Source organism: Acipenser ruthenus, chromosome 6 (genome assembly GCF_902713425.1).
Source record: "Acipenser ruthenus chromosome 6, fAciRut3.2 maternal haplotype, whole genome shotgun sequence".
NCBI classification, from domain to species: Eukaryota; Metazoa; Chordata; class Actinopteri; order Acipenseriformes; family Acipenseridae; genus Acipenser; species Acipenser ruthenus.
In genome coordinates, this window is record NC_081194.1 from 26263193 (window position 1) to 26285380 (window position 22188).

At 36.4% G+C, this 22188-nt stretch overlaps 1 protein-coding gene across 1 annotated transcript in view; it reads left to right on the forward strand.

Annotated features, from left to right (window-relative positions):
- LOC117410475 (fermitin family homolog 1-like) overlaps nt 1–21978 on the forward strand; it is a 35689-nt gene extending 13711 nt beyond the window's left edge. The window contains exons 7-15 of the mRNA XM_034017050.3: nt 5562–5669; nt 7684–7815; nt 8433–8482; nt 9294–9418; nt 10812–10918; nt 12200–12424; nt 12959–13083; nt 18601–18742; nt 18990–21978. Coding sequence (XP_033872941.1) covers nt 5562–5669; nt 7684–7815; nt 8433–8482; nt 9294–9418; nt 10812–10918; nt 12200–12424; nt 12959–13083; nt 18601–18742; nt 18990–19163 — 1188 coding nt within the window. The 3' untranslated portion in view covers nt 19164–21978. The remainder of the gene's footprint in view (nt 1–5561; nt 5670–7683; nt 7816–8432; nt 8483–9293; nt 9419–10811; nt 10919–12199; nt 12425–12958; nt 13084–18600; nt 18743–18989) is intronic.
- Nucleotides 21979–22188: the final 210 nt, after the last annotated feature.

Here is a 22188-nt window from a genome sequence, read left to right on the forward strand (position 1 = left end):
CTTTGGAGGACAGCATGTCTTCACTGCTCCCAAGTAAGCGCAGGGGTGGTAGTGGTGAGCTGAGCCTAAATAATAATTGGAAATTCTAAATTGGGAGAAAATAATAAAAAAATAATTGGCGACTATTACATTTTAAAAAAAAAGTGTTTTTGTTAGTGTTTTGTCTGTTTTGTTTTGTTTGTTTGTTCTGATTAAAAAGCGCATTCGCACATTTAACTTGCAGCTTTCTGTGTCTGAGACCCCGTTCACACTTTAAGGGTCGTCTTTTCTCATATGTGAAGGCTCCAATAAAGAAACGGCAGCCCAGGGCTAGTCTAGGAGTGCCACCATTTCGATGTGGCCCAGGGCCTGCAATCCGAGCCCAGGGCCGGCCTTTAAGTACCTATGAACGCAAAGCAGACTAGGGCCGGCCAATGTGGTTGCATAGCACAGTAGACACTCCCATACTCCCACTTGTGTGAAAGGTAAATAGAAAGCTGAATGTTCTGCTAGCCAAGACAGCAGTGGATCAATACTGAATGGTCATTATTTCAACATCATACAACTTTAATTATAACAGTGTTAAATATTTCTACAATTTTAATTATAATATTAAATAAATAAATAAAAACATCTGGCGGGTTAACGTTGTTTCTTTCACATAATATACAAGCTGCAGTGCATTCATAATTATGCTTAACTTGTCACAATTACCTTTTATTCCTGTTATTTAGTAACTAAGCAATAAATATAAAAACTGCCGGCGACTTGGCATATTCAGCTGCCATTGTTTATTTTGCATGCAACGATATACATAGCTACAGAAGTGTGCGTCTTTACATTAAAATACCTATCATTTCTTTAGCTGCTTTTACACACACATAAAAAATACTGTTTTCATCCACAATATTAAGATCATTGATGCACCATGTGAGGGTGAGACCCTCACTGTAATATTTCAATGCCTGTTATTGCAATTATAATTGTCAATGCTGTTCTGCTGACGCTAGAGCAGTGGTTTATTATGTATCGTGCATGTTGTTGAGCAAAGTGTATTTGATATATGACGGTGTATTGCTGTATTTTGATTAGGGCGCTTCCCTCAATGGAATGGTAATGGACTAGAGAATAATAATAACAAGTAAACAATATAATAGTTTAACGCTAGAAGGACCGGAGATATACTCATACCTAGAAGCCCCGCAGCAGTCTTTCTGACGGCTGTATTCATAACACTGTAATAGTATCACGAAAGGAGAAACAGTCAGATGTAATAGTTGGGTTTTTTTTGAGTACGTTACATAAACATCTGAAAAAACGAAGCATATATATGTATGTATATATATATATACACACACAAACATTAATTTTACAAATCAAAACAAGAAAATGTAAGTAAATAAACATCTGAACAGACATCGGTTTACAACATACATATTTCTAAAACTGAAACGATAGCAATACATTTTTAACTTTTCAACAGCAATCGGTTTATTATCAGATGCACAAAAGCAACTGAACAACGTAGATAAACTTAGAAGAAAACATTTTACAGAAGCACACAGCACAAGAAGTTATAAAAAAAGTCTAATTTATTTTTCTTTTTTTCTTGTTTTTCGACAAAATTGTATTCCTTTACCTTGAGTCTAAGGCTGTTCACAATCAACCTTGAGTAAGATAATGCGCTTCTCAACGCCGTCTTTCTGCACAGTTTGATGTTTTATTTTTATTGCATTTGCCAACCTGCATTGGCGTCTCTTGTGGCTGTCAGCGGGGTTGCCAGTGTCAGCTGTGGGTACACGCTTGGCAGTTTCTCTCTGTTCCAAATGCTTCTTGCAAAGTTCCTGTGCTAACTGTAAAATATATTCTCTCCTTGGTAAATTCTGCTCTGTGCATTCTTTGTAAAGTACCTAGGAGTTGATGGCTGCTAGGTCCAATACATTGTAAAACACCTGAACAGATCACCGTCGGGAGCCAGCTTTCACGGAATACTTCCATGCCATCTGATCCAAACATAAATTTCATATTTTGTTGCATTGTAAAACTCCACAGTCTCTGGTATTTATTTTCACTAGTCCCGATGCTAATTGACTGACCAAAGCAGCACAGCTGGCAAGCAGGTGCTAGCCTTTCAAAAGGCTATTGTTTTTCAATCAGACTGTCAGTCATTCGCTCAGGCAGAGAGTAGAGACTAATCGAATTACAGCTAAACACATTGCGGACTGGTAAATCAAAATAATACAGCAGAATACCATTTGTATAATGAAAATACAATTGTTTTCTGTGTGGCCGTCAATGTGACTGCTCCCGGGGCTTTTAGGTATAATGTAATATATCTCCTTTATTTCATGCTTTGTGAGAATATTTAATACATACGGACAGAAAGGTACACAAACGCACAGCCCCATATGTGTTACACGTCTGGAGAAAATCATATTTTAAAACCAAAAACCGCCAAAATGACCACCGCGGGGCTTCTAGTGTTAAGGATAGCGTTTGTAAACAAAGATGGTACTGATGCAGGGCAAACAAATACGTATATGAGAAGAAATGAGATGTATTTAATGCCACGTCTTTCCTTTTGGAGGGAGCAGTTGTACTATTAGGTGGTCAATCGTGAGCTTGTCTTGTGAATTTCAGTCATTGTATATACAACCTGATAGTCATTTGCAATTAAAACTGGGGCGATGCCTAATTTTTCACTATCGATATATCGTTCTCCAAAAAAAGCTGATGCATCGATTCATCGACATTATGAAAGGGTTAAAAAAAAAGGCAGTGATACATGTGGAGTTGTGGATTACTGTGTAATATTGCAAGTAACGCTTTAAAAACTATTATGCATATACAGTAGCAATTAAATATGTTACATTATTGTTTTTTTTTTTACCTTATTCGTGTTGATTTGTACCAGTTGGGGGTCAAAGCAAAATAAAAATAAAAAGTTGTTTAAAACCATAACCAGTCAGAGTAACAGGATATTTTAATAAAATGCAAAACAATAGCAGCAGTGGTTTTCTAAAACGCAGATGTAAAAGACAATATTTCCCTTTTTTCATCCCTATCCAATCATTTTGTTTATATTCTGAAGTAGTTTTATGCAATGCAACGTGTAAAAATTGTTCCACTGCTCCCTGCATCGTCTTCTGCATCTCATTAAATGGTCACGTAAATTAGTTGTGTTACCAGAGTATCCCAAACATTACTTTCTTTACTTTTCTTTCTTGCCATCGTACTTTAGAAAATAATTGTCAAACATCAAAAGGCATTTTAGCTCGGTCGATAGAGTATTTGTAATTCTAACACAACGCTCTTAACTTGCTCTGTTACTTTGAAGACTCCTGCACAGATCCAATCCCATCAGTAAACACTCACGGGGCGGGGCAGGGGGGGAGAAGGTGAGCTCAGTCTCATGCAGATTTAGTGAGTCAGACCTGAGGGGAGAAGAGAAGCGCTGAGCTTAATGCAAAAAATAATTGCCAATTCCAAATTTAATAAAAAATAAGGGCTTTCCTTTGTTTAAACTCTTTACACAAAAACGATGCACAGGCTTGACTACCGATAGTTGTCAAACGATACGATGCATCGATGTATCGCCTCAGCCTTATTTGCAATCTGAGTGAAGTATCTGTTACAAAAATAAATATTTATACCTGTCAACACTAGCAAGTTGCTGTTTCCTGCGTTCTAAATACCTCCATGTTCTTGAGAGAATAATGTGATTGTGGGTGGGGGTAAGCTCGGATCGTCACCCCGTTACACACTATAACAATTAAGTCAATAATATATTGTAATGACCCTTCTTGTTCATGGCAACTGGATTAATTATACAATAGCGTGCCGCTGCCACCACCTTTGTTTAACCGGGGGGTCTGGTAGTTACTGATATATTTTTAGTATAAAAGGAGGAGAGTGTGCGAAGTCACGTCACAAAGAAACCAGGAACAGCAACTCAGGGCAAACCAGTTTATTAATACACAATTAATTAAAACAAGGCAATTAGCGATCTTAGAACCATACCAACAGGATAGACTAATTAAGTTAATAATTCTCTTATCCAGGGCGACTTACAAGATATCACATTATTTTTACATACAATTACACATTTCTACAGTTGGGTTTTTACTGGAGCAATCTAGGTAAAGTACCTTGCTCAAGGGTACAGCAGCAGTGTCCCCACCGGGGATTGAACCCATGACCCTCCGGTCAAGAGTCCAGAGCCCTAACCACTACTCCACACTGCTCCAATGGGTAAGGGAAGGGGCAGGCACACCCACTACAGACCTTTGCACGGTAAGAAAATAACTCAATAAACAATAAATCATTAGTGAACTTAAATCTCAATGCAATCATAAATCATAATAAGTAACAATACACAAACCACAACAAATCAACTAACTGCTAATAGCAAACAAGATCAACAATATCTATACATCACAGCAAACTCAAACACACAGAAATAACCCCCACCAAAGGTTAGAGTGAGTGTGTCCGTCCCTTACAGATCCACACACGATTTAAATACAGTGTATCGATTTAAGTGTGGTTAAGACCGATAAAACACCCAGATTACAGGGTAGAATATACAATACAATAGTATAACAGTTTATAATTGATTTCACAGTCAGTCAGCCAGCCAGCCAGCCAGCCAGCCAGTCAGTCAGTCAGTCAGTCAGTCAGTCAGTCAGTCAGTCAGTCAGTCAGTCAGTCAGTCAGTCTATTGCTGGTCCAGGCGCCCCATGTTAAGTGCCGGTTCTCTTTTTAAAGTCTGGGCAGTCAAATTGCAATCGCCGGCACCTGCCGACAGACTGCATTGCACTAATTAAACAGGTGTGTCTATTCACAGTTCTAATGGAGTGATCAACGAGGTCCATATAATTGCTACTGTGCTGCATTGAAAAAATATATATTAATAAGAAATGTCTGCTACAAATCAAGGATTACTGTATATTCCTGTAGCTCTTCCATTCTGAGTGCAGGCTATCATTCCAAAACAAGCAATCTGCCACATTTTAGGCCTACTTTACAGTCATGTGTGAACTCGCAAAGGCACCTTTAACCGCAAATGTGAATGGGGTTGCAGGGCCAGCCCAGTAGTGTGAACTATCCCTGCACTGTGTGAATGCATTGAGTGTATTTTTGTTTAAACTGCTACCCTATCTGGTGTTTTAAAAAAAAGTTTATCCACAAAATAATATATATTGTAATGTAAAGTTTTTGTTTACACTTGAATAATACAATTAATGTTTGACAAATACATTCTTACAGTACCAATTATGTTTGTCTTTGGGCATTGTTACTCAAACCAAACATTTAGTTAAAGGGATTGTCAGTATTCTCACTTTGTTTGTAATAACTTTAGTATAAGTAGTTAAGTGGTATTTTTTCTGAAAAAACAAACAAACAAAAAAAAATGCTAATAATGATTTGGAATAAAATAAACAAATATATGAATGTTTTTGGCTATTGCTATTTAACGTTTAACCGATAGTTGTTGAAAGCCTTGAAAATGAATTCATTTTTATGGCTTAAGTGATACTTTAATTATATTCTGATGCATTTATTCCTGCTTTGCTCGACAGTACGATGCTGTCAGAATAAACCAACTCTATGAACAGGCACGGTGGGCAATACTTTTGGAGGAAATTGAATGCACAGAAGAAGAGATGTTCATGTTTGCCTCACTGCAGGTAGGTACCTAACCTTCAGTTGTAAAACCAGATTTGTTTTGTTTTTAATATAGGGGAAGAACAAGTCTTGACAAGAACATAATAGAGCAGTCAGGGCCTTATTATCCCAGTTACTGGCAGGTATCAGATTTTAGTCTCAAAATCTTTTGAGAAAATTTTTCAGTTCGACCAGTGTGCAAATCCCGTCCTTTTCTTCTTGTTTGAACAAATGAAAGCATAGTCGCAGACAAAAGTATTTGGGCAGTTTAAAAAAAAAAAATGAGAAAAACCACAAAGAAAGTTATTTCTATAATTTAATTGTTCTACTGAAAGATATAAATGAGAGATTCAGCTTCATAATAAAACAACAAATTATTACAATGAAATAAACACGCAAAAAACTAATTTTATACTTTGACAAAAGTATTTGGGCAATCAACGTATTTTGTATGAAACCCATTTGTTGCTAATTATTGACAATTATCATGATTGAAAACCAACACATAATGATAATTATAGAATAAAAATAAATACATTATCAAGTCCTGAAAAATAAATTGTAAATTTGTGATTAAAAAAGCAACAAAAATGGGTAAAACTAAAGAGTACAGCAACGATCTCAAAATGGCAGTGATACAACTAAATGAAAAAGGAGAAACTATCAGAAAAATAGCAGAAAGACTCTGACAAATATAGAACAGGATCTACTGCAATTAACTCCAGGTGCGCAAGACCAATAAAGATTTCTGCAAAATCTGGAAGAAGAATCATTTGAGCAGCCCAGCAAAATCCTCAAATACTGCAAAAGATTTGACACAAGAATTGAGAGAAGATGGTCAAGAAATTCACGAGCGAACAATTCAACGATACCTTAAGAAGAATGTCCATGGGCAAAACCCAAGATGCAAACCTTTGTTAAAAACAGTACACAAAAGAAAGCAATTGGAGTTTTCCATTGAATACTTGAAGAAGCTTGACGAATTCTTCAACCAAAGTTTATGGTCAGACGAATCCAAAATATAACGAAGAAAGCAACAATATGTTTGGAGAAAGAGAGGAGAAGAATTTAAAGACAAGTTCATCATGCCCATTGTTAAATATGGTGGAGGTTGTGTGATGGTATGGGCTCGCTTTTCTTCCTCAGGCACTGGCGACCTTTGTATTGTAGTAGGATCAACGAATGCTGCAAAATATCAAGACATTTTGCAGTCTCATTTGTTACCCAGTGCTAGAAGGCTTAATGGACGGTTTGCATTCCAGCAGGATAATGACACTAAGCATTCTGCGAAGTCTACAAAGAAAATTCTGAAAAAAGGAAGATTACAGTTATGGATTGGCCATCTCAGTCCCCAGACCTGAATCCCAATGAGATGTTGTGGATTTACTTGGAGGCTGCTGTTGCAATAAGGAAACCAAAGTCGATTGCAGAACTTAAAGCTGTATGTTTTGAAGAATGGGCAAAAATATCTCTGGAAAGATGCCAGGAACTGGTTTCAAAATACAAAAAAAAAAACTGCAAGCTGTAAAGGAAGCAAAGGGTGGGCACACAAAATACTAATGTAAGGGAGCCCAAATACTTTTGTCCAAGTACGAAATTTGTTTTTGCATGTTATTTTTCATTTTATGCATGCTATGTACTAATTTTGTTGTTATATTATAAAGCTGGATCTCTAATTTATATCCTTCAATAGAAATTATAGAAATCATTTTCTTTGCGTTTTTTCTCATTTTTCTTAACTGTCCAAATACTTTTGTCTGCGAGTGCATCTGTGATATTATGCTGCTTTTGTGGTTGCAGCTGTAATTCCTTACACTGACTGTTTACCTTGCTGTTATTTTAACATTAATGATAGGGCACCCACAGTTGACACTGTGGAGAATGACAAGATGGCTGTAGAAAACTGGCCATTAGGCATGTCACAGACAATTTTGTGTTTTTAAAGACAAAAGTTAGTGTATTATTTTTATGTGAAGAAATACTATAATGTGCAGTTGACATAAGGATAAACAAGACATTTATTCTTTTTTTTTTCAGTACCATATAAGCAAGATGTCCAAGTCTTCCGAACCGCAAAGTTATTCAAATGAGCCTGACATAGATGAAGTAGAAGCTGCCCTAGCTAATCTAGAAGTGACACTTGATGGAGCACATTCAGACAGAATGCTGGTATGTCATTGGTTTTTCACTTCTTGAATAATTAATAATCGATAGCTACCTCTTAGCTGTACTTCTCCTCACACACACTATTTCAGGATGAGTTTTCTTAATTGTACCCCATCCACGTGAAGGGGGGTTGTATGAGTTTAATTCCCTAGGTAAAGTTTGCGACATTTATTTTTACAGCTACATTGCATTAACCTGTGGCATGTCAATGAGATAGACAACATGCTTTTACATAGGGTCTTTATAGTTAGTACACAGTTCTGTTTTATGGTTCTCTTGATAAATGTCTTGGTGTACATATATCTAGTGTACTACATATTGGCTGGTGTTTCATCACCACTGGGAGACTGCTGCGTGACACGACTAGCTAGAGTTGAGAAAAAATGTACTCTGGCACACAGTCACCCTTGGATCACCAAACAATCTCATGACCAGGGAGACTAGAAACAGTTATCTGCAACAGTCGCACAATTAAAAGCATAAAACTCTGAGCAATGTCTTTTCACAAAGCCTCAGTTCCAGTCAATATTTGTCTACTATAGTCCACTGAAGTGACTATTGACTGCTTTACAAATGTAATTTCTAAAGGTATTTTTTTTTATATATCTTGTTCACTTTAGGAGGACATCACTGATGTACCAAAGCTTTCTGATTATCTGAAGCTTTTCAGGTGAGTATAGGATGCCCTAGTGAAAATGTATTTTACAATTTAAAACCTAAATGTTTTGTAATTTCTATAATTGTATAACTGTTCTTGTAAGATCATAGACAGAATAAAATAGATACTGTATAATACACAATGAATGTCTAATAATACCATTATTAATTTGTATGTGTTTTTAGGCTGATAAAAAAAAGAAAATCATATCATACCAATGAAATAATAGCAACATTTTTCTCAGTGGTATACAGAAGTACACATTCTGCATTTAAGTATCCAATAACAGACAGATTTATCTTTTTCTCCTCATACTCAACTCTTCAGTCTGAAATTCAAGTTTATAGAAAATTGAATGATACATATTAAAGCTGTAAAACATGTGCAAGGAAATGATTGTTCAATAATTACTTCTTATTATTTATCTTTTTGTTATTTTTTGTTAGGCAGTACACATGAAATAAAGAAAAAAAAAAACGCTTCTTTGATATTCTATTTAGAAACTTTTTTTGTGGTAATTGTCCTTCGGTGTTTTAAACAAAAATGAAAAACTTCTGAGCCACACACCAATATACATATGTTTGTTTTCTTAACATCAGCACTGAAGAGGCAACAACGAAAATGAAACTGTTACACAAGGGTGTATTAAATTAACCAAAACATGGTTGCCTTCAGCAATCAGTGTTTTGTTTTATATTCTTGAAATTACATATAAAATGAGAGCTATATTGTAGTTTGTATTTTCTTTAATTTTCTCCTTATCTTTGTGTTGATCATAACACTTTCTCACTGAGTTTATTGCAATTTGTTTTGTTAATTTTAGGCCCAAAAAGCTGACCCTGCGAGCATATAAAGAGTACTGGTTTGTTTTTAAAGACACCTCCATATCATACTACAAGAATATGGAATGTGCTCGAGCAGAGCCCATTGAACAGCTGCACCTAAGAGGTATGTCTAAACTATACACCGCAGTTACATAGAGCCTTATTTCATATAATTACATTTGTATCATTTCATCCCACTGAAAGGTAAATGTACTAATACATGGCCAGATTTATGAAACATGTCAACTGTTTAAGCAACTAGTTTGATTTGATTTGTTCCTTGAACTTTGACACTCTCCAAGCGGATCAGGCTCATTTACAGTTATAGAGATTTATTATTATTATTATTTGTTTATTTAGCAAATGCCTTTATCCAAGGCAACTTACAGAGACTAGGGTGTGTGAACTATGCATGAGCTGCAGAGTCACTTACAACTATGTCTCACCTGAAAGACAGAGCACAAGGAGGTTAAGTGACTTGCTCAGGGTCACACAATGAGTCAGTGGCTGAGGTGGGATTTGAACCGGGGACCTCCTGGTTACAAGCCCTTTTTTTTAACCACTGGACCATACAGCCGATTTAAAACCCATCTCATGACGGGGCCGAATTCTGATCGGCAGTGCATCACATAAAACTGCCCATGACATTTGCACTTGGTGAAAAGAAATGAAAAATAATAAAAATGATATGGCTCTTGTTGATACCCAGAATATGTAAAAGGGGTATTGAATTGGGCTCTAAATAGGACTTGCTTTTATTTTTTTTTATATTGAATATTATTGCAGATGTAAATTAATGATAAAACTATGCAAAGAATCTACTTGTACAACCCCGCAAGGCAAAAAAAAGCAGTTTTTTCAAATGCATTTCTTTAATGAAGGTGTACTGTACTTGTCCTAGCTTGCCTTTTGACAGAATGTGCTTCAAAGATGTTGATATTGTGAATTTTGTGGTGGGTTTTTTTCTGCTATTAATTGCATGTAAAAGTTTTGTTACAGTCTGCTTTTTTTAAAAAAAAAGTATGCAATTGTATGAAATAAATCAAGGTAACGTCGGTATTTGTTAACAAAAATGGTTGTTGGTTTTGTATGTGTGAGGAAGGAATGAGTACTGTAACTTGAGCACCTGAAACTGCTCTCATAGGTTCTTGCTGGTGTTTAATGTATGTAGATTGCCTGTCACACTTTGGTATTGTTTGACGTGAGAGGTAGTTCTTTAAGAACCCAATCTGATACCATGATAACTTACTTGTCATGACTGGCACCTGATTGGCTGGGTTATTGACGACTATGTTGAGAACCACTTGTGTGGATTTGATACAATAAGGAAATTTGTAAAGCAATTCTATTTTACATGCTGTGGATGTCTCATGGTACTGATTCCTGCTTGGTTTGTATATCCTTGGCAGAGGTTAATGTGTATGTTACCATTAATGGGTTTATGAACACATGAAACATAGGGATATCAAATGTATACTCATTTCTGGTGACCAATGTTTTTCTTGAATATCCTACAGGTTGTGAAGTTGTACCCGATGTTAATGTCTCAAGCAAAAAATTTGGAATCAAACTCTTAATTCCTGTAGCCGATGGCATGAATGAAATCTACCTGCGATGTGAAAATGTAAGACCATTAAAATAAAAAAGCATCTTTAGTAAATTATTATTATTATTATTATTATTATTATTATTATTATTATTATTATTATTAATGTATTTTTTAGCAGATGCCCTTATCCAAGGCAACTTACAGTTGTTTCACATTACAAAATCACATTACAGATAAGAGCAGTTATAAAATACAATAAAATCAGTAGTAAATAAGAGAATTAAAATGAGAGAAAATAAAAATACAGTAAATACAGACTAAGAGCAGTTAAACTTAAATATTTGGTTATAAGAGTAAATTCCATTAACAGCAAGTAGTAAGTACAATAAATTGATAAGAATGATTTCAAATAAGAGCAATTACAAAAAACGTGAATACATTTACCTTTAAGAGTAAAATCAAGTACAAGATACACAAAACATAATTATGATTGAGAGCAGTAGTAGAATACAACAAAGTGTGGAGCAGTTAAGTGTAAGTACTGATACAACTGGGTGCCATATAGTCCAGTATAGTCGAGAGTTGTGAGGTTTACAGATGTGTCTTGAGGAGGCGCCAAGGACTGAGCAGTCTTGATATCCGTGGATAGGTCGTTCCATTACTGAGGGGCAAGGGTGGAGAAGGCACGGGCTCTGGAAGCGTGGGAGTGGAGGAGGGGTACAGCTAATCTACCAGTGGCAAAGGAGCAGAGGGGGCAAGAGGGCGTGTAAGGAGAAATAATAGTCTGGAGAGAGGAGGGAGCAGAAAGTTATAGACAGTTATAGATGAGTACAAGAGTTTTGAATTGGATGTGAGTGGCGATAGGGAGCTAGTGGAGGGAGCGGAGTAGCGTGGAGTGGACGGGTAGTGGAAGCAGGGAGGCCGGCCAGGAGGGAGTTGCAATAGCGGGACAGTACCAGGGCCTGAATTAGGAGCTGTGTGGAGTAGTCGGTGAGGAAGGGGCAAATTGTTTAAGGAATACATTTGTATATTTTTCAAAATAGAGATGGAAAGGAATTGTGACATTTTTAAAATTATTTTCAAGCATGAATCACTATGGCTCTGGATTAAAGTATCTAATTAATGTTGTGTTTAATGATATAGCTAACAATATTGTAGGCAGAAAATAATGCCATTATATACATAAGCTGTTTGTTGTTGCTTTCTGCAAATCACAAGTATTATCCAGACATGAAATTGTAATACAAAAACTTAATATTTTGCCTAGTTATATATTTTTCAATCAGCTCAGCACGATTGAGCTGCATAACATTACAATAATCTTGTATTTGAACAAATTGTGGGTTGTTTCTGAAGGAGAATCAGTATGCCAAATGGATGGCTGCATGCATGCTGGCTTCCAAAGGGAAAACGATGGCCTACAGCTCCTACCGAACTGAAGTCCGCAACATTCAGTCTTTCCTGAAAATGAAGGACCTAAACTCCGCTCAAGCGCAAGCTGCTCCGAATCTAGAAGCCATGGAGATGAACTCAGAATGCTTTGTGTCTCCCAGATACGTGAAAAAGTACAAAAACAAACAGGTACTACTGCATGTTAGGTATTTTACTTGTGAATTTTGCATTTTGAGATGACATCACCCTTTGATCTTCCTGTTTATTCTATGAATCAACTATATTCTAGATACGTGATAGGTTAGAATGCCATTACGATCTGTCTGATCAGTCTTGAGGCCTTTTACATCTTTAAAGTGCCTTTAGAAAAATGTTACCCCATTTCATTGATATGAAAGGTGTGGAGTTAGTAATGCTTAAGAAGGAATCTGATGTAATCTGGCTGATGCTGAAATGTTCTAGCTAGATTACATTACTTCATAAATAGGTAACTATATATTTAACCAAAAAAGATTTCTGAACAGGGTTAGTCATATGGCATGGAGTTTACAACCACTGTCATATAAGATCATTCAGGTAATTCTGTAATAGTTTAAATGTATACTGTATAGTAAAATACAGTTATTTCAGTCTTAGTCTAGTCTTTCTCAATTCAAAACATGCAGTGTTATGAGTGTTTACATACCTATAAATCAACACAACATCCTTTTGTGTTTTAAACAGCTAACAGCACGTATCCTGGAAGCACATCAGAATGTCTCACAAATGTCTCTTGTGGAAGCCAAGATGCGCTTTATACAAGCATGGCAGTCGCTACCTGAGTTTGGCATCAAATACTATATTGTAAGGTACAGTAAATCTACTTTCTGTGTTCCATAGCTTTAAACACTCAATCACAAAACACACTTCTCAGTTTCTTCTTTTTGTATGCTTATTGGACATGATTTATGATTTATTTTTTTCAGAACCCTTATAGATACCAATGGGACAATATTAGAATATTAGAATCCTTACCAGAACCATTTGCAGATCATAACATTACCTTGCTTTCACAAACATTTTATGTGTCTGACTGCATTACATTTACATATCTTGAAACCTCTTAATCAGTTATGATTCACTCAATAGCTTGTGCAAGAAAATGTCCTTACTGTAGCAAGTTTAATCAAAACTTTTGATATCTACCCCCATTTTATAATACTATCAATGTCCTGTAAGAATTTTAATGTTTAATCATAATTGGACAAGGGGTTATGTAGATATATGCAAAACTCAAATGTTTAACATACATATGAACATCATAACCTTACATAATTGTCCTTTGTTAACATGGGTGAAAGTGGCCAATGATCATTTTTACAAACACATGAGGCAAAACCAATCTCATTCTCTGATGCATTCTGAGCTATTTTGGACCACTTTCAGTAGCAAATTTGAATAATTCAGATAACATACATTTTATAAAACGTAAGCTACACAAATCACTTAATTAACCAAGTACAACATGATCCTCTCCTAGTACAAATAAAAATGGTTGGAAGTTTAGACCAATAAAGATTAGAAAAGTGTTGGCAGTAAAAGGCAAAATGTGTTGATTTCACTGGCCACATTAAATTTAATCAACTATCATGCATTGTAGTTTTCCAGTCAGATCATTGTAATTTGTAATCCATGGTAACACTGTGTTAAATAAAATGTATATATATATATATTTTAAGTGACACCAAGCCTTCATAGTATACTGCTCACAAATAAAATAGGGGATATTCAGCTAATATTACAAAACCAAACAAACCACAAAAAATGTATGTGAATGAATTCAATTTTCTCAGTTAGAAGGCAGCTATCTGGTAATTAGCACAAAAAAAAAAAAAGGTTTTCAATTCGCTGGCAGCCACTTTCTTTTTTTTTCTAACAGGCTCTAGATAGCATGACTAGTCTTCGGTGCTTAGCAACAGCAGGTTAAGGCTAGTGTTATGGAAGACCTTCAAGGTTTTGCTTTGTGCAACAGTCTTATCACAAGGTCTTCCCTTAGACCAATTTAACTGGAGTCTGAGACTTAAGTCAATACATTTTTATGAAATCAACACCAGAATAAAATGTTTTAGTCACTTTGATTTTATTTGTGTCATTATCAAAAGATTTTTTTCATCATCACAATGTTTCTGCTTAAGCATCTGACTACTAATCCTAGGGTGGGCGAAACAGGCGCCTGGCGATTCTGCCTCTAAAGGTCTCCACACACCAGATGTGATGCTATAAGTGACCAAAAGAAATGTATTATTGAGACTTTCACACTGCCTGCGATGCGACGGGCGACATTAAAGTGGCACAGAAGCAATGCGAAAAAAATAGAATTGGTGTCTTAAGTTTGCGATTTTGTTGCGCGACACCTGGGGAACTGACCAATGAGGAACAGCTTCCCTTGCGTGCCTTCAGTAAACAATTGGGAAAGAAAAAATAATTATTGCAGTATCAAAATACATGGAGCTGTACAATAAAAGGACACAAAAATGATAGGGAGAAGATCTGCCAGTCCATTTCCAGGGAACTGGATATAGCTGGTGTGTATGAAATAAGTATTCTGAAAAGCTGTTATGTATTCTACATTTTTATTAGCTTGTAACAGGGCCAGGAGCCCTGTACATGAAAAGGGGGCAGGGCAAAGCCCTGCCATAAATGTATTTTGTATTTATTTTAGAACGGGGTACCCCTCCGCCCCTGTGCAATTTATTATTTTGTATTTGTTTTGTTGTATTATTATTATTGTTATGATTTATTTATTTATAAATATGACGGCAAAACCGTATGTTTTTGTTATTTTCATTTAAATGTGTTCTGGCAGAGGTGAGGTCGGCAGCTGTTTATTGTTTATTTAAACAAAAATAACAAAAATAAAAGGTTTAACATAAAACACACTGCTCACAGAGCAAAATAAAAAAGATAAACAAAAAATCACGAACACCAAAAAACCATATAGGTTAGACTGGGTAATCACCTTCACTGTTCCTATATTTTTGATGGGGAAGTAAAGGACAAATTCTACCTCACACTACAGGCAGAGTTAGAGAGAGTACCACGCCACAACCTAACTATCGTCATGGGAGACCTGAATGCCAAAGTCAGTAAGGGCAATACAAACGACAGAGCAATGGGCAGACATGGGTGTGGCACCATGAATGAAAATGGAGAGAGGCTTGTTGATCTCTGCAATATGAATGATCTAGTCATCTGCAGAACCCTATTTCAGCATCGTGAAATTTAGAAGCTGACATGGTGTTCTCCAAATGGCAGTGATAAGAATCAGATTGACCATCTGATGATAAATGGCGATGCTCACTGACAGATGTAAAAGTTAGAAGGGGAGCAGATGTTGGAAGCGACCACCATCTTGTGACAGCCTCCATCAAGCTAAAACTGAGAAGTGTGGGTCCACCAAACAAGGAACATAGACGCTATGACGTTGACAAGCTAAAGTCCCCTGAAATACAGAAAGCCTTCTTTCTGCAGTTGAAGAACAGGTTTCAGGCACTTGCAGACCTTCATGAAGAGGAGGGGAACACAGATGAGGAGATTAACAAGAAGTGGGACAAAGTAACAACAATCTATAAGCTGATCAGTGAAGGCTGTTTAGGCTACAGGCAGAAGAGAAGAAAGGAGTGGATTACACCCAGCACATGGAACGCCACAGAAACCAGACGAACCCTGAAGAAAAAGGTTCTAGACACAAAATCCCAGAGGCTGAAAGACAAATACCATGAGCAGTACAGCAAGGCACACTGTGAGGTCAAACATAAGAGTGGACAAATGACGCTATATTGATAACCTGGCACCACAAGCTGAGGATGCAGCTGCCCAAACCGTCTACAAAATTACGCAGCTTATCAGTGGCAAATGGCAGACACCAACAAATGCACTCATCAAGGACAAACAAGGCTACTACTACTGACAACAGAAAAAGAACAAGAAATGCGCTGGACAGAGCACTTCAAAGATTTGCTGAACAGGGAGCCACCTACAGAGGAAGCAAACATCCAGGAGGCAGAAAAAGATCGTGATATCAATACAGATATCCCAACAAAGGAAGAGATCATTCAAGCCATCAAATCCTTAAAAAATGGGAAAGCTCCTGGCAAGGACAACTTGAATGCAGAATTGTTTAGGGTAAATTCTGAGTTAGCAACATCTATCCTGGTCCCCCTATTTACATCAGTCTGGGAAAGGAAAAAGTACCAGATGAGTGGACCAATGGGGTTATAGTAAAGATACAAAATAAAGGAGAACAGTGATTGTAATAATTGGTGTGGTAACACACTTCTATCTGTGCCAAGTAAGGTATTGTGTAAGATCACAGTCCAGCGTATATCAGAGGCAGTTGATAATGTTCTCTGAAAAGAGCAAGTCGGTATTCGGAAAGGGTGTGGATGCATAGACCAGATCTTCGCTCTACGTAATATAATAGAACAATGCTGAGAATGGCAACGGCAGCTCTACATAAACTTTATAGACTTTGAGAAGGCTTTTGACAGCATTCACAGGACCATCCTATGGCGCATTCTGCGGGCATATGGAATCCCTCTCCGCATAATCAACATCATCAAAAGCTTCTACTCCAACTTTACATGCAGTGTTGATCACAGTGAGCTCAGTTTTGAAGTCAAAATAGGAGAGTGTCAGGGGTGTGTCATGTCTGCATTGCCATCGATTGGGTCATGTGGCGTACAACAGAAGATATGCCAAGAGGCATCAGATGGACATGCTTCACATCCCTTGAAGATCTTGACTTCGCAGATGATCTCGCTCTATTATCACATACCCAACACCACATACAAGAAAAAACAACATGTCTCAACACATTCAGCCAGCAAATCAGATTGAAAATTAACCACAAGAAGACAGATATCATGACCCTTAATATTGCTTCACCATCACCAGTACGGATAGATCACGTTATTTCCAGCACAGAAACATTCACATACCTGGGCAGCACCATCAGCCAGGACAGTGGAACCAGTCAGGACATCCGGAACAGAATAAGTAAAGCCAGGAACACCTTCAGGAGCTTAAATACAGTTTGGAAATCATCAAAATACCAAAACTAAACTCAGAACTGCGTACTTTCAACACTACTCTATGGTGCAGAGTGAGAATATGACATGTCCAAACTGTCTTCATTCCTTATAACCTGCCTCAGAAACAATCTCAAACCAAGACCTACTCACACAGTGCAGCCAAGATATGAGCACCATCATTACCAGGAGGCGTTGGAGATGGATTGGCCATGTGCTTCGGATGGAAACTGATTTCATCATCAGAATAGCAGTAAGATGGACACCTGAAGGCAAGCGAAAATGAGGTCGCCCGAAAACAACAAGACGAAGAGCTGTGGAAGCTGAGCTGAAAAACCTGGGGCACAGCTGGGGAACTGTTTATATTTATTATTTGATATATTATATTGAAAAACCCAAACCTAATTTGAATACATTTGAACTAATTTTGTCTCAAACAGACACACTGATAGTTGTTTTGACGCATATTAATAACGTTTGTTATATAAATATTGATATATTTTTATGCGGGGGGGGGGGGGGGTTTGCTCAGAGTGCTCAGTGCTGCTCATGAACTTTGCAGTTTTCAATTCGTTATATAATTGAATACTAAATCAGTGAAGCACAATCTTTCTGCATGATTTAGAAGTATAAATACTCCGATAAACATAAATAAAAATGTAGCTTTTTTTAAAATTTCCATTTAGAAAAAACAACAATTCAAGGAATATCACTGTAGAAAATGCACAATTAAGTATAGTATAGTAATTGAAAAAGACATGCCATGTGCAATTCATTTTTCTTTATGATTGTATCTTCCAGTGATCTCAAAACTTAACCCGATCAAAATGTGTCAGTGGTGATCCCTCAGTTATATACTGCATTTTCAAGTACAGTACCATGACCAATAAGCTACCAGCAAGCAAGGTGTGACGAATGGCCTCCTCTCATTTGTAAACTTTCTTATGTTCTTAAGTTATGGCCACGAAAACAAGAAAGAGAGAGGTGAGATGTACAGCATCTCTGCGACGCCCGCAAAGTGAAAGCACAGCCCACGTGACCTACCTCATATACAATCTCTGCTTAACTCAATCTGAGGTTGTAAATAGCAGCGCTCCAGTGTCATAAACCGGCCGCATTTTGATGGAGCTCGCTGATCAAAAAATAGTTCTATTTTTAGATCAGTGATGGAGCTTCGAACATAGCTTATCCATTTGATCCCAGAGCGGGAACATGCATATTGTATAGAGTAGTCAGTAATTTATCTAACCATTACCAATATTTGTATATTTGTTTTATGTCATGCATACTTCACAGGTTTCGAGGATGCAAGAAAGATGAGCTGTTGGGGATTTCCTACAACAGATTAATAAGGATAGATATGAGTACTTGTCTTCCAATAATAACCTGGCGGTTCTCGAACATGAAGCAATGGAATGTAAACTGGGAGATTCGTCAGGTACAGTAAGCTTATTGTTTCATGAGAGGATTTGTAGTGTGTTGCTTTTTAGTGCTGTATTGTACTGTAATAAACTGACTTTATAATTCAAAAAACATTATCTAAAAGTAGAAATACATTTCATAAAAGATAATCCATGTGAATCACTATTCCAGGTAAAATATACAAAAACACTTTAACATAAAATAACTACTATATTTGTTACTTAAAGCAAGCTATTTACTGTATATTTTTGGGGATTTTTCAGGTTGCAATTGAGTTTGATCAGAATGTGTCAATCGCATTTGCCTGCCTGAGTTGCGACTGTAAGATCGTCCACGAGTACATTGGAGGGTACATTTTCCTGTCAACCCGATCCAAGGATCAAAATGAAACTTTAGATGAAGAACTTTTCCATAAGCTTACAGGAGGCCAAGACTAAGAATGTGTTACTGTTAGCTTATTCCAAATGTATGAGCACAGTGAATCCAACGGAGGATTCCAACCTGCTATCAAATCACACTCGTTTTTGAAGAACCAATTTGGAGTTGGGAAGACCTAGATGACGACATTTCTTTGTAAAGCAACAGTTTAAAGCAGATGTATAATAGTACTACTTTAATCACTGGCCAATTTAAATCCATGTTTTCTGTAACAAAACAAACTCCAGATGAAACTGACTAAGGATGCATTTGGTTTGCTAAAAACATTTTGATATATGTAATACACATAACAGGGTCTGTTCAAATATTCAAATATTGAAAATGTTAGTGATTTAAAGAATGGCAGCAACATACAAAGGATTTTTTGGACAGATAAATACATTTTGAAAGTTTCCTCGTGAATAAAGTTTTTTCTGATGATTTTCCAAGTTGGAAATGAGTTTACAGAAATTCTTCAAGTCCCAAGTTCCAGTAATTATTTTGTACCTGCTGTGTTTAGAAGAAACGCATGTCCTGTGTTGTCTGCATCGAAGTGTCACATTTTTAAATTTGTAATCACATTTGAGTCATATTAGCTGGGGAATATCTTTATAAACATTTACTAGGGAGTTTGCCAGGAGAAAGAGAGTTTATCTTCTAAGGATCACAATGTATCCAGATTATGCTGCAGTGTGGAGTAGTGGTTAGGGCTCTGGACTCTTGACTGGAGGGTCGTGGGTTCAATCCCTGGTGGGGCAAACTGCTGCTGTACCCTTGAGCAAGGTACTGTATAAATGGGTAATTGTATGTAACAATGTGTAAAACAATAAAAATAAATAAATAATAATAATGTGATATCTTGTAAGTCGCCCTGGATAAGGGCATCTGCTAAGAAATTAATAATAATAATAATAATAATAATGCTCCCTCCTGCAACATTGCTGGATACACTGCGATGTTTAGAAGAAAAAATACTTTCTCCTAGCAATCATTCCCAAAAGTTGTAAAAGTAATCCCCTAGTTCAGGGATTTTCAACCAGGGGTACGCAGGACACCTCAGAAATGTACAAATATATTGGATTATATATTCTCAAAAACACTGTGTGTAATTATTTAATCTTTGCTTAGCAGCTCAAAGTAAACCGCATATGAAAATAAATATACAGAATCTATCGTGTCCACATTTTCCACCTGTACGCGTGCGTGATTTCGATTGCGTGGCTTTTATAGAGGTGAAGCAGGCGTCTGCCGATTGTGCCTATGGAGAGTGCGCTGTGCTGCTCCTGATTTTTGCTGTTTGCTGTTTTTGACACAGTTTTTTTTTTTTTTTTTTAAAGAAGTATAAATGATCCGGTAAACATAAATAGTAGGCTAATCACAATACTCATACTTCGACGGGTTTTGTTTTATTTATTATCGCGGCTGCATTTTAGCAACAGCAATAGAGGCTGATTAATTATGTTGTCTGTGTTTGAAATGGATGCATTTTTTACTTGCATAACAAACACAAATAATTATGCAGAGGTGGGAAGTAAATGGTAACGTGATAAACATTTACATTGCAGACTGTTGTATTAGTATAATGATTTGCCAAATAGAAAGCACAAGTGTTTCCAAAGATATTCCTAAATACTGTCTTTTAATTCTGTGCATCCAAAGAAATGTTATTAAGTTTTAAGGATTAAGCCTACTGTTTTGGAATTCTGTCTTAAACCAGCAGTTTGTCAGCACCAGACTGTTGTAAAAACTGATATATTAAATAAACAGGGAAAAATGTGTTAACCAGATTATTCAGCCTCTAATTGCAATTCAGTTAGCGAAAATTGTAAAGAGTACTTTAGCTGATCACTTCCCGACAGAAGGGGTACAGTTTCAAAAAAAGGTTGAAAATCCCTGCCCTAGTCGATTTACTTCTGATATTGAAATAACAGTATCAAAGCAATCACGATTATGTTGAAAAATGTATTGCTGCGATATGGACAACACAGGGTAAAGCAAAGGTAATGTGTTTCTTGTAAACACTGCAGGGGGTTCTTTAAAACTTTAACTATATGCAAACAGCATGAAAATGTATTGGTCTTGTTTTTTTAATATATATATAATGTGGTTTTAACACAACACAAGTATTGATGTGTAGGCTGTACAAAGGCTAACGTTATGCTTTCTTGGCTTTAACAACACCTGCTGGATTTCTGTCAACGTGGCCTGGTTCATTGTACTTAATTTTCTTTTAAACCTTCAGAACAATTAAAAACCTTAAAACCATGCCTAATGGAAGAAGCTGGTAATACCCAGAATATGTTATTTTCACCTGTTATAAACTACATTGAAAGGGATGGGCTTTCTGTTTCTGTAAGTCTAGTTATGAAGTTAAATTTAGTAAGAAAAAGTACCAATAACATATTAATGTTGGTAGATTTTTAATAATGTTCTTTATCTGTTGCCTTCAAAATAGGTACACAAATAATATGGGCACGTTACAACAGTAATGCAGTATTTTACATGAAGCCTATTCCGCACCAAGGTAACTTGGCATTATGCAATCTGCCAGCTTCATGCTTTGTTATATATTTGACAGCAGCAATGAAAAGTGTTCTGCTAGATACAGTACTCCGGTGTTACCTCAAACCCCATTTGATACCAGAACCCCATTTAGAACACTCTTTATGTTTGGGGACGGGTGTTTTTTTCTACTAGTGCAAGCTGTCATGTAAGACTACTTCACTGGTTAGAATATAAAGAATATAAAGTTTGCTTGACATTTATGTACTTTGATTGTAGGTAACAGTTTCTTAGCAGAAAAACATTTATGTAAATAAATTAATTATTATACAACTTGTTGTAAACTCATCAACCCTTTCCAAAGAATCTGGTACATCTTGCCATAAATGCAATTTTATTCTTATTTATAATACATTCACTAATTAGTTAACACAGTCTCTTATGGTATGAGTGTTGTTTTATCAGCATTGTTTCAGTCTTATTGCCTACACAAAGGGTTTGTGAAACCCTATTATGAGACATTCAGCCATAGAGATAGAAACT